This window comes from Impatiens glandulifera, chromosome 4 (genome assembly GCF_907164915.1).
Source record: "Impatiens glandulifera chromosome 4, dImpGla2.1, whole genome shotgun sequence".
NCBI classification, from domain to species: domain Eukaryota; kingdom Viridiplantae; phylum Streptophyta; class Magnoliopsida; order Ericales; family Balsaminaceae; genus Impatiens; species Impatiens glandulifera.
Window position 1 is genome coordinate 15,783,118 of NC_061865.1, and position 18,170 is coordinate 15,801,287.

The 18,170-nt window shown below is 31.5% G+C and overlaps 1 protein-coding gene across 1 annotated transcript; it reads left to right on the top strand.

The window, feature by feature from the left end:
• The first annotated feature begins 7,182 nt into the window (after positions 1 to 7,182).
• LOC124934808 (spindle assembly checkpoint component MAD1-like) lies at positions 7,183 to 8,868 on the top strand. The gene is made up of 3 exons (XM_047475310.1): positions 7,183 to 8,103; positions 8,505 to 8,576; positions 8,797 to 8,868. The coding sequence occupies exons 1-3, from the start codon at positions 7,183 to 7,185 to the stop codon at positions 8,866 to 8,868; spliced, it is 1,065 nt and encodes a 354-aa protein (XP_047331266.1).
• Positions 8,869 to 18,170: the final 9,302 nt, after the last annotated feature.

The following is an 18,170-nucleotide window of genomic DNA, read 5'->3' on the forward strand; positions in this document are numbered from 1 at the left end:
AACTTCACATGTTGCGGAGTACAATCAATCTTGTCTAGTGTTACCTTATTCAAGATTGAATAATCGTCAAAAGTATAATCTCTATTGATAATGATTTTTCTTTACATCCAAACACCAGAGGTGATATCCTTTAACTCTATTAGTATATCCCATAAATAAAGCTTTCTTTGCTCGTGGATCTAACTTTGATTCAACTACGTTATAATATGTTGTAGAATCAAAAATATGCAAAGAATCATAATCAGTTGCAAGTTTCCAGACCATACCTCTAATGGAGTCTTTCCACCAAGTGTAGATGATGGTAGGCGATTTATCAAATGTTGAGCGTATGCCACAACTTTTGTCCCAAATTTCCCGTCTCACCCATCATTAGACAACATACAACGAATTTTCTCAGCCAATTTCCTGTTCCTATGTTCTGATACTCCATTTTGATGTGGTATTCTTCTAATTATGAAGTGTCGAACTATGCCACAGTATTGGCATAACTTCTGGAATGGATTATTCTTATATTATCCACCGTTATCAGTTCATAAAATTTTGATCTTTCTTCTTGTCTCGTTTTCAACTCAAGTTTTCCACTTAAGAAAAATCTCAAATACTTTATCTTTGTTCTTCATAATAAACACATATACTCTTCTGAAAAAATCATCAACAAAAGTAACAAAATAAAGTCTACCTCCAAGAGATAGGGTCTTGGTAGGTCACTAGACATCTAAGTACACATAGTCCAAAATATCCTTGGTGTTATGGATAATAGTGCAAATTTTTACTCGCCTTAATTTTCCTTGTTAGGATCAGTGTCAACTATAGAGACGGGGGTCTGAATATAGTTGGCAACTTTTAACTTACATTTCGATGTTAACCCTATGAGGTAAAATCTGTTCCTATTCTTCGCAAATTTTTGCAAGCTCTTGAACGAATTCAAGGGCGGAACTGCTTGTTGAATTTGAAGCGTCAGATTAATGAATGCAAGGAGCGGAAAGGAAATAACACAAAGAGTTTTTATGGATATTTAGAGATAAAAACTCATACGTTACCCATTCTTTTATTTCTAGAAGGATATTCACTAGAAGACTTTGATTGGTATAGAACACTACACAAATCCGGTCAGAAAACACAGGACTTAACAACCGCCTGTTTCTAAACTCCTAGTTAACTCTCTATTGAACAAAACAACCTCTGTTCAACTTACAATACTGATATTTCACATAGAAATGACAGTAGATGGATAATAGGGTAAACAAGTAAGCAAATAACGCGTAAGTTGGGGAGATTCACATGTGTGCTAACTTTTCAAGAGTTCGAGAGAATTAGAGAGCTCATAGAGATTCATCGTTGTCCTTGGATCACCTTTTATACTAGAGACTCAACAACGATCGAATCTTCTTCTTTGAAACGTGTCAATTATCCGTTGGATGTACGCTAGGTGTACAGAAAAGTACACAAGAATATATTTGTTGGATCGTGGCGTATCGAATTGTACTAGAGAATATTCGTTGGAATGTGATGTACGGGAAGGTACAAAAAAGTACTGGGGAATATTGAGTACGTGGCACTTGAGCGGTTACAATTTGATAAGCAGACTAGGAAGACGGATGATCAGATAGGCGAACACTTCTTCAAATGGCTGCTGAAGCAAGGCGTCTGCTTACGCACTTCTTCAGACTACAAGTCTAATGAAGTCAGACGACGTCTGTTCGCGCATTACTTCAGACCAATTCTGATGTAGTTAGACGACGTCTAAGTGCACATAGTCTAAAATACCCTTGGTGTTATGGATAACAGTGCAAAATTTTACTCGCCTTAATTTTCCTTGAACACAATGTTTATAAAATCTAATTTATAAATTTTTGTACCTTTCAACACTCCGTGCTTAACAAGAGTTTGTATAGATTTCTCACCAGCATGTCCAATCGCATATGTCATAGATTTGTTGCCTCTAATTCTTCACTATTCCCAGAAGTTGATACATGTACTAATGTCTCATTAACTGTACTACCATAATAGTAATACATATTATTATTTTTCTTGACTTTTTTCAACATCACTATTGTTCCAGAGATTATTTTAGAATTTCGTTTTCCATTCTCACGTGTATGATTTTTTACTTCAAGCCCCTTAAAGAAATGAGATTCTTTTTCATATTTGATATGTACCGAACATCTCTAATAATTCTGGTGGATCCATCATCATTTCTCAACATGATTGAACCTATCCTTTTTATTTTACATGTATTAGCATCTCCACGTAAACAACTCTACCATCTAAGGGTGACAAGAAAGAATGAAAGAAAGAACAATGGCAAAGACAATAGAGATGAGTTTGAGGAAATCAACTCCTATTGTCTTGTTTTAGTTGATTGATTGCTAGTTTCATTCCTTATTCACTTTTGTACATTGATTTCATGACTGTGTGTATTTCTTAGGCCAACTGTGGATTCCTCATGGTCATCGTGTGTTGACTTTGAGCAAATAGTTGTAAGCTCAATTTCAGCTCTTGTACTCCTTTTACCCTTTTCAGATCTTTTGAATTAATGACGCAAGTCATTTCTAAAAAAAACTCTAACATCTAGTTTTTTAAAGTCAAAGAATCACTCTCGAATTGGTGTCATATAATAAGTGCAGATTGAGTCCAATATCTGCGCGTTAGGATGTGATGTTGTGTGTGACATTGAAATGAGTATTCTGAATCTGTATCACTTTTGTTTTCTACAATATTTGCATTTCAGAAATTTTCTCTTTCTTCATCAACTTTGGGCAATTAATATTCCAATGACATTTCTCACGACAGAAAATACATTCATCTTTGGCAACTCTACCTTTGGATCTTTATCCTCTCTATTTTAATTTGTTTTACTGGCGGCTCTGACCACCAATATTTTATTTGCTCTAGCTATTTTGTTTTTCATTTTGTCCTGTTTCTCAATTCGTGACCATATAAAAATAAATATTTTTTTAAAATTTTTTGAAAATACCTAGGAGTTTTAAAAATTTATTATATTAAAATAATTAATTTTATTCAAATTTTAATAATCCGGAGATTAATTAATAATTTGATTAAAACCCGGTTTAAATTAATCAAATACAATTAATTTAAAAGATTATTTATTTAAAAACAGAGTTGCCAAATAATTTTAGAAAAATCAGTAAAAGGCACGTGTATAAACGTATTTTATACTAGAATTTCTATAAGAGGTTCGGTTTTTGGTTACACTCGGGAAAGAGCTTTCACGGTATGTCCTCTGCACTTGTCAAAGGACAATTTTATTTTTTAAATAAAAGTCTAGCTATTACAAAATTTATTTATAACATTTTATTTCTTTTAATTAGTAGTCTGGGGGTCCTAAACGAGGATGATTTAAATTACGTAAATAATTGTACAAAATTATTTTTAAAAGGGCGTACCTGGAATTGTGTTGATATAAGATTAAGTAAAAAAAATCCTGAAAAATATCAGAAAAGTATTATAATTTAAAAATAAATTACAAATGGGGCCTTAGCCAAAATATTTGTTTAGGAAATATCCCTAAAATATTTAAATATCATTTTCTAACCTTTCAGGATTATTTGAAAATGGATCGGGGTTCCAAAATTATAAAAATAATTTTGGATTTTAAAAAGTGGAACCAAATAGGACTTAGGATTGGAGTCCTAGGTTTGGGTCCGGTTATACCGATATGGGCTCGATCTAGACCGGGGTAGTCTGGATCAGGGCTCGGGAGCGTTGGTCCATGGATCTGAAGGGCATAGTCCTAGATTCGGGAGGCTCGATCTCGTACTCGGAACTAGGTTAAGGGGTCCTCGATCTTAGGTTAAAAGGGAACTCAATCCTAGGCAGAAAATTTGGTCATAAGCTAAAGGGAGGGCTCTGTCTTAGGTTAGAAAAATCGTTCGTAGGCTAAAGGGAGTGTTCGATTTTAGGTTAGAAAACTTGGTCCTAGGATAAAGGGAGTGCTCGGTTCTAGGTTAGAAAACTCGGTCGGATTTCTCGGTCCTAGGCTAAATCACTGGTCCTCGAGTTCGGCCCTAACTCAAGAACATTAATCATTGGTCTCAGTCCTAACTTAAGTACATTGGTCTTTGGTCTTGACCCCAAGCTAAGAACCTCGGTTCTTTGCATTGGTCCAAGAGGACTGAATGTATTTGAATTATGCAAAACAGGTCTTATATCTTTTAATACAGATCAAGAAATCATGATCTATAAGTTACAACAAACTCATATGATTGTGGGGATTAAAAGCCCTAACCCTAATCACGATCAGTCGATATCTATAAAAATCAATTTCTTAAAATCATTTTAGGTCAAAATGTGTGATATTTTGAATTAGGCCATCTCATGGCCTCTTGTTCCAACAACTTTGAAATGATGAACATAGTCAAAACAAGAACATCATAACAGTTCTATAACAACTTTTGAAATCCAAATTCAAATTCATTATTTTAAATTTCAGTTGGATCAAACATGATCGAGATGTTGATATAATAATTTGGAAATCATCCTAACATGTTTATAAACATGGGAAAGACTTAAAAATAGATATAAAAAAAGATTTGATCCCAATTATTACGATGATCACGTTAACGATCTTTACAAGATAAGGCAACTTAGTTGTACTAAGAACCAAAATGACAAATTTGAAGAAATACTTGATCGTCTATTGCAAATATTAATGGATAATAAAATTAAGGCCTACCTTAACACTTTAGATGAAGAAATTGTTAAATCGGTAAGAATGTTGGAGCCAATGAGACTTCAACGAGCTAGGGGATTGGCGGAAAAGTCACGAATGCCGCAATACAACAGAAGGGTTGCATGTACAATAAATGGGCAGTCCATTACTACCATTTCCACAATTTCAAACAAAGGTTAGACAGAAGGATAAGACGAAAAATTTTAAGTTAACCGATCATATATAAAAACAGTGGAGGAGATTAGATGATAAAACAAAGGAAGATAAAAAAAATTAAAGGTTTATGTTATAATTGTGATGAATTAATTTGTAAAAGGCCATAACTGTCAAGTTGTTGTTTATGTTTTTGACAATAAAAAAGAGATAGAACAAAATACAACAATATCAGAAGCCGAATTGAACTTATGAGATTATGAAAGTTCATTACATATCATCACCATAAATAAATTTCAAACCATGAGATTAACATGTTTTATTGGCATATTTTCAATTCTCATAATAGTTGACTCGGGCAGCACACATAACTTCTTAACCCAAAATAATAATAAAAAATCATATCTTGGTCATTATCACCTACAAAAAGATATTGATGTCACCATTGCAAAGTTTTTTATTCACAATCAATATGTTGTGATCTAATTTGAAATATTCAAGGTCTGAAATTTAAGGGAAATATAAATGCATTAACCTTGTGTGTTACAATATGATACTTGGTAATGGTATTGAATGATTGACAAGTCTAAGGGAAATTAATGGAATTTCAAAACTCTTATTATAATTTTCTCAAGAGGAGGTCAATAACACAAACTACAAGGTTATCAAGAATTCAAAATAAAGTGATGAACTATGAACATTTTATGATATTGCTAAAAAAAGGCGGGATGACATCAATGGTACAAGCAATGACAACACCAATATCAACAACAACAGAAATTCAATCAAGATTCAAACAATTGAAAAATTAAAGGAAGAAGATTTGAATCAATTATTAAGACACTATACAAACTTATTTGAGAAGCCTACTATAATGCCACTAGAAAGAAAGGAATATCATAAAATACAACTTAAAAAAGCACAAATCCAATGGCCCTATCGATATCCTTCACTATAGAAAAATGAGATTGAGAAATTAATTGAAGAATGTTGGACAAAAGCATTATATGAGATAGTAATATCGTATATTCCTCGCTACTGGTGTTAAGTGCAGAAAAATATCATTTCTTGGTGGATGTCCGTTGATTATAGGAAATTGAACTTGAAAACAACACAATACAAATATCCAATACCTTTGGTTGGAGATTTACTCGATGAACTTCATGACAATTCATTCTTCTTCAAGCTCGATTGTTACAATCGGTCTATCAACAAATACGCATGGAACAAGAATATATTCAAAATACATTATCATTTCAGTCACTTATCTCTTATACGATTCAAAGGGAGTAAATTATGATATTTTGATTATTAAATTAAAATTTTAAAATAATAGTTTACCTAAAATTGATTAAACATTTCTTTAAATTAATTAATTATTAACATAAAATACATCTTCGCATAAAATATTTAAAACACCGAATTTTATTTTTTCGAGCGTTACAATAAATTTTAGTTTATTAAAAAAGTATACTCTAAAGCACACAATTACTATGATAATTATTTTTTTGGCTAAAACTTGCACTCATGACTTGTTAGTAATCTTACTATAGAAAATAGTTAATATTTTGTTAGTCTATTAACTTAAAAGATGTGAATGTCTCAAGTGAACAGTACAAGACAAATTCAAATAATTGGTCAGGTCGATTGAATCTAACTGAATCTGTTCTTAAAATTAAAAGGAAAGAAATGGTTTAGAGAATCCGAAATAGAAAAGATAAATTGAGTAATGTCATTACAACATATATTCAAAATATACAATTTTTTTTTTGTTTTTGGCAAAGCATAAGCTTAAGTTTAATCAACCACTTTATCTCATAACATTTTCACAATTTATAAAAAAATATATAATTGAATTATAAGTTATTTTAAAAAAAAAAAAAAATCTTATTATACATTAATTAATACAATATATTATGAAAAGACAGTCATGAATTAATACAATAACTTGTAGCAGGCCTAGTGTACTGTAAGATGATGATGAGTAGGAGGAACCGAGGAAACTAGAAGGAAGACATGCATGGATGGAGAAAATAGGGTTTTCCAAGTCGAACTGATAATGGTAGAACAAGCAAATCTTCATCAAAGCTCACATCTTTCCCTTCAAGTTTTCTTCTTCTTCTTCAGTTCTTCATAGCTCAAGCTCCGTCCACCGGTCCACCAATCATTTTGATCTATTTACTGAGTGAGTTTCTGGAAACCATTCTATATAAAGCATTGTTTTTCCGGGTTGATTTCTAAATTTGTATTTTTAATCAACTGTTTGTCTCAATCTCATAGTCTCTGTTATAGCGTTATGTCAGTAAAGAAACAAGTTGTTCTTATTATAGGTATTAATGACTTCGTCTGAGAAGGTATCAGCACTCGTGGGTTTGAAAAGAACATGTGTTGGCAAAACAAATCTGATTAATCTTGCGTGGAAGGATCTTGAAGAACATTTAGATTCTTCAGAAAAAGCCTATAATGATGCGATCATTGACCTCCAGCTCAGAGAGGATGGTTTGAATTCTACCCGTAAATCCATTGAAGAAAGTAAAGTAGAAATTGAGTTGTTAGATAAGTCGGTTGAGTCCCGTTTGGATAAATTGCTGCAGAGGGAGAAGCAAGCTGAAGATTTGGATCTTAAGGAGAGAGTACTTAATGATCGCTTCAAAAGGCTTGATGAGATCCAAAAACTGCATGAGGAGACAGGACAGGCAAACAAAATGAGAGGTAAAGAACTTGATTCTCTTGAAGCCTCCTTCAATCGATCTCTTAATGAATTCCATTTGAAAGAGAAGTATTTTAAGTTGGACAAGGAAAAGTTAGATCTGAACATGAAAGAGCTTGGACTTAAACAAGAGGAACTTGAGGAGAAGTTGAAAGAAATTGACAAGACTCGAGAATCTGTAGATCACCATGTTAAGGAAGTTGAAATGGAAAGGAATCGTCTTCATGAACAAAGGAGGGATCTTGAGTTAAAAGAACAACAGTTGACTTCACATATCACGGTTGAGAAAGTGAAAGAGAACCTGACCGAACTTGCCAATTTAGATAACAGTACTACTGCAGAGGAGGAACTAATTGCCTTGCAAACTGTTATCAAATGCATTGTTGATCGAGGACATCAATTATTGTTTCCAGTCAAGCCCCTTATGGAACGAGTTTCCAAGTTGCTACAGAAAAAGACTGGTGAGAAAAAACGCCCTGCATCTTTCCCTGATTCAAACTCGGAATCTCACAGGGTCAAGAAAGATTGCAGTGATGTCTCCATTCATGTAACTCCCTTTATCCCTTCATCTTCAGTTGATGATCTTAATCATTTGAAAACACTGAAACAATGTGTTATAGGCTTAATACCAACTATATTAACTATCAAACAAAACATAAATGTGTACTTAACCATGTCATTTAGTGTTTTGTATAGTTTTAGCTTTTAAGGTATTATCACTTTGAATCTCTCTTGTGGTAGTTTATAACTGATTTTAAGTTATTTCTGTTTTCATTAATGGATGACAGAAGAACTAACTTAGTTCATGATAGAACTTTAGTGTAGTGTTTTCTCTTCTTGGCATGATAGAACTTTAGTGTAGTGTTTTCTCATCTTGGCATATTTACAATCATATTGACAACGAAGTTCTGTTGGTAACTGACAATATTCTGTTTTGTTAATATTCAGGAAACAAACAACCAGATCGTCGCGATCACTTTATCCAAAAATTCATCCGATAAATCTGGAAAAATCTGGAAGGTAACGAATTTCATTAATACTGTGTTTCTAATATTTCAAGTTGATAATGATAAAGTAGTGTGAGGATCTGAATTACAGGACTAGTATTTCAACTTGTCTACTTTATTTCTTAGCTGATAGGTATTAACTAATTGCCATGTGAAGTCCACACTTCACATAATCTGAGAAGCTAGGTTTAAAACTGTCATTATTTATATCATTCTATTATTTATATAAATAGAGGTTCGAGTACGAGTGGAGGTACGAGTACGAGTGGAGGTACGAGTACGAGTGGAGGTACGAGTTGAAGTGATTATACATATAGAGGTTCGAGTGAAAGTGGAGGTTCGAGTGAAAGTGGAAGTACATGAGATATGACATGACATTGAATTACAATTCTTATATTTAAAAAATTATAAAATTGTAATTCAATCTCAATTCCTATTTTTGTAAAAAAGAATATAATAAAAATAATTTTAATATATATTATCTATTTTATTAAAATATTGGTTTGTCACAATAGCTAAAGAGGGATATGAGATTTTTTTAACTTTTAATTTTTATTAAAAATAATATTGGTTCAACATATTAACTTCATATATTAAAAAAATACCGTTAAATATTTTAATTTCTTAAATTCAAAAATAAAATATTGATTTAAAATGTTAACTTTTTAAATATATATATATATATATATATATATATATATATTAGTTCAAAATGTTAACTTAATAATAATAAAAAGATTACATCGATTCGATATTTTAATCTCCTAAATTTCAAAAACAAAATTATCGATTAAAAACTTTAATCGTGTTTTAAATAATAAGTTATTTTATTTGAAAAAAATATATAAATAATTAAATTTTAGAATTACAATTCAGACCTCAAATGAATAGAATTGAGAACTATAAAATTATAGTAGATTAAATCCCATTGAAATTCAAATTTCAATTCTCAATATTAAAGGGTTTATCAAACTTAAGAATTAAAATTGAACTATCCAATTTCAATACCAATTTCAGAATTACCAAACACACCCTTATGAAGAAGAACTAATATATATATATATATATATATACAATGATGCTTAATTATTTGGTTTTAGGGTGACCATCACGCGCTCACCTCAGTGAACGAGTAGAAATATAGGATTTCGGGCTAAGAGATCTTGCGGATCTTGCTCCCACCATTTAACCTAAAATGTCGTATTATTACGGTCGTACTTCTTCAGCCCACCATTAGTATATTCTCTCTCCGCGACCTTTTAAATCCATTATTGTTTACAAAAAGAGATCGAGCAAGCTCGACCATGGCAGATCGTAGCTCGCAAGCGGATCTTGCTCCCACCATTTAACATAAGGCTTGTTCGTTGTAGGTTTTTGAAAAAACCAATTCAAAATCAAATATCACTTCACTCCTTTTTTATCAATCACATCATTTAAATCATTAACCAAAATACTAAAATACCTTATATTTAAAATTATTATTTTTTATTTTATTTATATATATCAATACCCTTCTTTTTACCAAAAATAATCATTATCTCCTCAAAATTATCACCCATCATTTAATTTTTCTCTCTCTTGATTTTTTTAAAAAAACTCACAACCGAACAACCTCTAAAATGTCCTATTTAATAATCAAGATATTAAATTTTAATTTTGTTAATAGTTCATAAAATTTTATATTTAAATTATTAAATGTTATTTTATATTATTTAGTCAATTTCCTAAATATAATTCGTAATTGAATTTAATGAGAATTTTTATTTAAATTAAAAAAATATATAATTAAATAAAAAATTAATTAAAAAATATAATAAACAAATTACAATATAAGAAGTTAAATTTATAGAATTTATTATATTAATTCATTTATTTAAATAAATAATATATATTTTTAATTCATAAATATAAATTCACTTATTTTTTTAAATCGTAGAAAATCATAAAGTCCAAATTATAAATTTGTAAAATTTTATTGACTTATATTTAAAATCGAAATTTTTTACTAATTTAAAAGTTTATCTAAATTGGATTTTATTAGTCTCCCCTATAATAATAAAACTTTAAGAATAAAATCAAATATAAAGAGAAACATACAATGACTTGAAAAAGTATCATAAACACCATCTTAAAAACAAACACCCAAGATTTATGAGTATTATTCGAATTATCAAAATTCGAGACAAAATTTGATATAACTAAACCGGACTTCAAATCCAACCAAGCGCAACAACTCAAATATGAGCTAAGGAGCTACGGAAAGAGAATCAATACACCCTTATATAATAAAAATAATACCATAAAAGTAACAAGAAAAATGACTTCAATTTTATTTTTCAAATAGTGTAAAGAGAGTAAAGTCTTGTTCAAATATAAATCAAGTTTTTTGATATATCTCCAACAATCACCCTCACTTATATATATTACTTGTCATCCCTACCTACATGCATCTATGCAAAGTATAAATCATATTGAATTATAAATAAAGTGCCAGCACAAGAAATTTCACATGTTCTGTCCACCCAAAATATTTTAAGAATAAGCAAAACATTGAGAGTCACTGTTATCAAACACCGTTAAAAAAACTTGAAACTAATCCATAAACTAAAATTTATCCCAAGGTACAATTATTATCAAAACAACATAATTAATTTTCAATTTCTACAAGTCTATGCTTAAACCCAAACCATCTTTTGAAGATTATTTCATAATCTTCTACTCTATCTGCCCTTGATCTTCAACTGCTAGGTTTAAATCAACATCAAAGACAATCTTTGACTTCTCTGCATGAACATGAAATTATGTGCATAGGCTAGTTAGAATACAGAACACTAAGAAATTCACAAGTGTGGACAAAAGTAAGAAGAGAAAGAACCTGGCTTGGGTGTTAAGGTCTTTTGTATCCTCGTTGTATTATGGAAGAACAAAAAGGTTTTCATGTGCCTTATATCTTCTTCTAATGAGCTTTCAATCTTTTTAAAGCGATGGTGTCGAATCCAATGACTAGCCATTTCTTTTGAGAATGAAATTACTAAATTTTCAACTTGAAGATGTCGAAGAGCCTATGGATGAGATATTATTAATCAGTAACATATGATTATTATTGAAAATCAAGCAAAAAAAAATATAACTCACCCATTCGATTCCAAACAATAATCGTTTGCACATCCCTTTATTACGGTATTTTTCACAGGTGGCAATGAATGGGATCTCAGCGAGCTTTGTCCCATGAATTCTGCAAAAATAAAAAACCTTAGATATTAACTCTTATATGCAATTATGCATAAACATGTCAAATAGGGTTACCTTAAACATGCCATTGAAAAAATCTCATCATCCTTCTCCAAAACAGCAATATAGGATCCCTTAAAAATGGCTCTACAAAAAGAACAACTCAAAGGTGGTCATAAGTTTGGATTTATTATTGATAACATAGTAACATAATCTCAATGAGAGTGCTTACTGGTAATTAAAAGTAATGTGATCGATCCCGCTGATTTTTGCGTGGCCACTAGAAATAGAATGGAAGCACTCCTCCATCACGTTCCTTGCAATTGCGAGCTTAGAATGGTATACAGCGATCTCATACTCATCATCCAAGAATGCATCAGACTCTTGATTAATTGGGCCCAACAAAGTCCATGAAAATCCATTGTTAAGCTCAGTCTTAGCTCCAAGTGTTTTTCTTAATTCTTTGTATACCTTTTGGCCATGGATAATAGTGTAGTTTAATACATAATAGTCAAACAGTTAAACAATTATCATTTTAAAAGATATTTAAGATAAACTTCTATAATTTTGAGTATCGTGGTTTAAAATCAAAACATTTTTAAGTGGTGTTTTATAACACAACTTTACCACTAAATCTAAATGATTAAGTACTCATATGAAGAGGAGGAGAGCAATCACTATTATGATTAGTATATAACACCTAACACTTGGAAATAAAAACCAACTTTTAGGAAACATCTATGAAGAGGGGGAGAGAGATCACCTTCCTGCAGTTATGATCACAAAATGAACTCCAGTTATAGTTAAGATCAACAAACTCGGCATTCTTGTTTACATAACATCTCCAGTGATCTAACAATAACATAGAATAATATTATATTTTTCATATGCCAAAATGTTTATCATGAAACTTGAAAACTTTATTACTTACAATATTTTTCACACTGGTTACATGTGATAAAAATATCTTCATCCGCACCAGTTTTCCCACAAGATTTGCAAATACAATAAGGGCATAACCAAGATACGCGCATCCTGCTTAACATTTACCAGAAATTCAATCTAAGCAAGATTCTTTGCCAAAAGAATATTAAAAGAATATAAATTCCATTTTTACCTTTTTTCCATTAGAATGTAGATTATACATAAAACCACATTTAGAACAACAAAGAAAATCCCCTTCATTTGTGAATTTGACACGAGCATCGTCGGGCATAAGATGAGTACTTGTCTTTTGTGTTTCTACCCAAGATTTAACCATACAGTCCTAAAATGAATCCCAGGCTCAACAAAAATATTGGCGTATGGTCTTGGTCCATTATAATAACCGGCATGAATTTGAAATTCTTTAACTGTAAGTACTTTATAGCAACAATGACATAAAATTCCAGGACTCTTGATTGTTCCCTCTAATACAACGCGATCAAGCTTCGGGTTCATGTATTTCACAATAGTGTTCTCTAGAAAAGTGGTGTAGATTATCCATGATAGAATTGTATTGTCAATACCATATGTTTGTCCCCTAGTACGAATCGGTCTTTGAACACCCGGCGTGTCTTTTGATTCTGTCTTCCTTTGTTCTCTAGCCAAGTGATCAGCTCTTCTCATTTTGAAGTGCTGTTTCTTATACCATGGAGGAAAAATTATTTCAGTATATGGTTTTTTATGTCTAATCTTTGTCAACCATTTTACATTTATAATTGGCCATAGTTATTAGCCAATTATTTAGTATTTCTTAAATAAGAAATCAAGAAATTGTCTTAGATCAATTTGGCAAAGTAATCACAGCAACAAATGCGAAATCAAGAAATTGTAAGATCAATTTGGCATAGTAAACAAATGCAGATGCAATCCAAATAGTTATCACAACAACAGATGCAATCCAAATAGTATCTTGATAAATTGTTTAGGTATATTTTCCCTCATTATTTTATTAATTAACATGATGAGATAGGGAAAAGCATACTAATAAATCATTTGCACGTCTTGCTACCTACTATAAAGCATTGACACATACGTAACACTTTTTTCCTGTTTGTATAACCAAAAAAAATCTACACATAATCTCTCTATAACAAATAGAGTGTGTTTGATATTGGGATATTTGGTAGTTTCAAATAATCTCTAATCACAAAATATACATAACTTCAACAATGAAATCACTCATTTCATTTACTTTATTTTTTTTATAAAATTTAAATGTTAAATATAATAGAATATTTTAGTACTTAACCTAAATAATCTCAAATAGTCTACTTTTTCATTGTTTGAAAAAGAAGTGCAAGATGAAATTTAATCCATTGCAACAAACTCTTATCTTAATCTGCTAACGCTTAATAACTCTTTAGAGGTTTTTTATTTCGGAAAAACCAGTATTGTTGAAACCGAAGATAATGATATTTGCGACGCGAGATCACAAGATGAATGGATAGTTGATTCAGATGTACGTATCATATGTGTCTCAATCGGGAATAATTTTCAACATATAATACAATTTTCAAAGGTGTTATATTGATGGAAACAGTTCATATCTGTAAGGTCGTGGGTATAATAAAATAATAATCAAGATGCTTGATGGAGTTGTTCGAACATTTGGTGATGTGAGGCATTTCCTGATTTGAAGAGAAATCTTATCTCTTGTAATACCCTCGATAAAAGGTACAACTACACTAGTGAAAATGGAGTCATGAAGGTCAATAGAGGTGTCCTTGACGTGAAGGAAGTATGGCATGTTACATGTTTTGAAAGGCTCGGCAGTTATAGGCGGTGCTGCAGCTGTTGTCGCCATCCTTCGTTATCTGACAATGATGTCACCAAATGGTTGCATATACGATTTTGTCATATGAGTGTTAATTGGGCAAACGAGGACTTCATAATGGTATGAGGTTAGCAAATTGAGATTTTGATTAAAATTCACTCTAATCTCTGGGGCCGTCTAGGGTGCGTTCTATGGAGGTGCCTTATATGGAGGTACCTATTATATACTAACGATTATCGATGATGATAGTCTAGGGGCGTGTCTTAGAGTATCAAGATTGCTATTTAAACAGGACAAAATTCTGAAACACCTTTTCGGCATTGATTGGGTTCCTAATATCGACAATGTTGTCGATTTCTTCGCAATAGATGCATAGTTTCGTATAGTATTTGGTTACCATTCTTTGATTCTTTTTATTCAATAAAAAAGAGTCCATTGATGAAGATTGAGAATGTTATGTTCAATCTTAATTTGAGAGCAGGTTCACTCAGCGCTGTCCCATATATCTTTTGTGTTACATACACGGTGACATAGATCTTAGCCATCCTGGGATTCATGGAGTTAACAAGACACGACATGATGAGTCCATTGATGATGTCCTATGCTTCATAGGCGAGATCATCGGATTCGGGAGCGACAGAGGTTCCAATAAGGAATGATAGTTTTTCTCTACCTACCTAGTATGTTCATTTGGATAGAGCTTGCCCATTCGAGGTAGTCACTACTGTCGAATTAAAAGACGAAGATACGAGAATAATCTATAAATTGATTGTTGGTAGAAGAGGAAGATCCTTGATCAGCCATGATAGAAGATGGGTGTTGCTGTCCAAGAGGGAAAAAGAGGAAAAAATGCCAGTTTTGAAGATGCCACCGAGAGGGAACGAGGCAGATTCTGAAAATTACAGATTCTAAGTGAAACTGCCAGGAGCTGATACCATGTAGATTCTTATGTAGATTCTTGAGAGAAGGTGTGCTAATAGTACAGCATGACTAGCTGTGTTAATTCTTTTTGAAAAAAGTTTTAACTTTTTATTGAAATCGAGAGTGGAACGCAAGAAACTTTCCAAAACAGTTTGAAGGCATGAGGGAAAGAGCAATAACTTCTACATTTATCATAAAGACAACTATTTATCATAAGAACAACTGGATAGACTAGATAGAAAATAAGATAAGTTCAGGGACTATAACAATTAGGGACAATTCAATCAATCTCGAGAAAATATATAGAATAATTCACCTAAGTCATCTTGAGAAAGTAAATGCACAATCATGACACATTTTGTCATTGGGAAACACCCATTGAAGTCAAAGATAGAAAAAAATAGAAGCTACAAATTAAAACCACTTTGAAGGAGCCAGTTCAGTGAGAGGTATAAATACACACACAAAAAAAATTAAATATCTTAATATTCTCAACTTGTATAGAATAAGAAGATATATGCAAAAAAATTAAGGCAATCTTCAAGATATCTTTTGTTGCTCAATAATAGAGGAAAAACTAAATAAACTTCAATGCAATGCAAATTTGCAGGACCTTGTCAACAATCATTTCTCTGCTATACATCTATCTTTGGAGTCAGAGAGAAACAGATGCCTACTAAAAACAATAAAATAGGACTGCCATATTGCAATTTAATTAGTTCTGGCTGACACTCATAAACATCAAGGTAGGGAGCAATTAGGCAAACAACCATAAATAAAAATTTGCCATCTTTGTATCCATAATCAGCCTTTCATCTTTAAAAATGAGATATAGCATTCTTAAGAAATAAGTACTTTTCATATTTCTCATCTAATCCACCGTGAGAACACTGTCTGAAATAAATTTGTAAATTAGTTTCTATAGATTTGGTTGTTTCTAAAAATAATGTGTTTTCTATATTAGAAACTATTGGAAGAAACATATGTCCAAGTTGGGCTTGATAAATGTGTTCAAAACAGCTACCCATATAGGAAAGATAGATAAACACTAATTGAGAAATTCATCTTTCAAATTAAGAAAACCATCTTTTGCACCCCTTCAATAAAAAAACAATATTCACGTGACACATTTAAGAGACTTCTTCCCTAGTTGCTTGAGATCAGATTTAAGAAGCCTACAATTACTTGTTTCGTATTCCACAGACAAACTAGATCAAAATGCCCATCACAACTGAAGTGTAACATTTACATTCACTTTTCTGTAAAGAGAAATTCAACATAAACTATATATTACCAACTAAGCTTATTGTTATTCTTGTATTTCATTTAATTAGAAACGCAACACTAGAAGGGGCTCCTATTAATTCTCCTAAAATCAAGGTTAAATTTATGCCAAATACATAGAAAATACCTTGCATGTGTTTTTTCTTTCGAAAGAGTAAAGGAAAAATTTGAACTCTTCAACACTTATAGGTTTTGTATGGAATTATTAAGAAAAAGGTTGAATCAAAAGATAAAATATTTAAAAACCGACCATAAGAAGACCAATTTTTGCAACTGAAAGAGGTGTTCAACTAGCTTAAAGCCTTAAACTTCAAACATAAATCTCAATCACATCTAGGGCAAAGGAATCATGGATAAGGGAATCATAAAAGCTCCATAACAAGATCAACTTCTTTACTGTCACATTTAAGAATTCAAAACATGTAAAAAAAATGAGAAACCCTAATCTCTTAACTAATTCGATTTGCGATCAAACTCAATCTTTTTCCGTTAAGAACCCTCCAATCAACAAGGTAAAAAATTTAGATTTACTAAGAAGAAAAGAGGAATTGACTAACCGGGTATCAACACTGTAGTCCGAGATTATGATGGTTGACGTTTCGATGGTTCCTCTGTCGTATCTACGATGGTTGTCGTTTCAATGGATCGTCGCCGTCTCTATCAGTGATTTTCTTCTTTGGCTCTTTTCAAAATTTCTCAATATAGTAGTTCCGGATTAACCCTAATCAAGGGTTCTTATAATAATTTCATGATATGTGGAGCATTGGATGTGGGGCCCACTTCGACGCTCCACCTATACCAACAACCTTATAGATCTTTTAACCACTAAAAATCACCCAAAACAAAGTAAGTTTTAAAATTTAGATGAGTCATTTCCACATATCACAAAGGAAGTGGATTCACGGGTTTACTCAATGAGATTTGGATGAACTAAACAAAACAAATCTTAAACCTTGTCATGTGGCAAATCATAGAAATTGAAAATATAATTCAAAATGGAAAAGTCGAATTAATGTAGGCAAATTCAAGGATACAAAATGTGACATCTTCAACATTTAACATTTGTTTTCCTAGAATATTGCCTTCGTAATCAATGTGATTAGTGCCATTAATTATTGCAGTAGGTATGATTCTACATTCTTAGGATTGCGACAATGGTAAGGATAAGTATAATTGCCCAATTATCTGATAGGCAAAGATAGTAACAAATAGATTGTAAAAGAAACAATGAAGTTGCTATTCATTCTTTGGTTCTACAAGAGCCAACTAAAAATTATTTGATTAATGATTCAAAAACAACCAAGGAGGAAATAATCTATTAAATGTAACAATTCTTCTAATTAATTTGTAAGCATGCATTTGCCCATGAATGTATATAGCCATATTAGTAATAGAGAGTGAATTTGAGTAAAG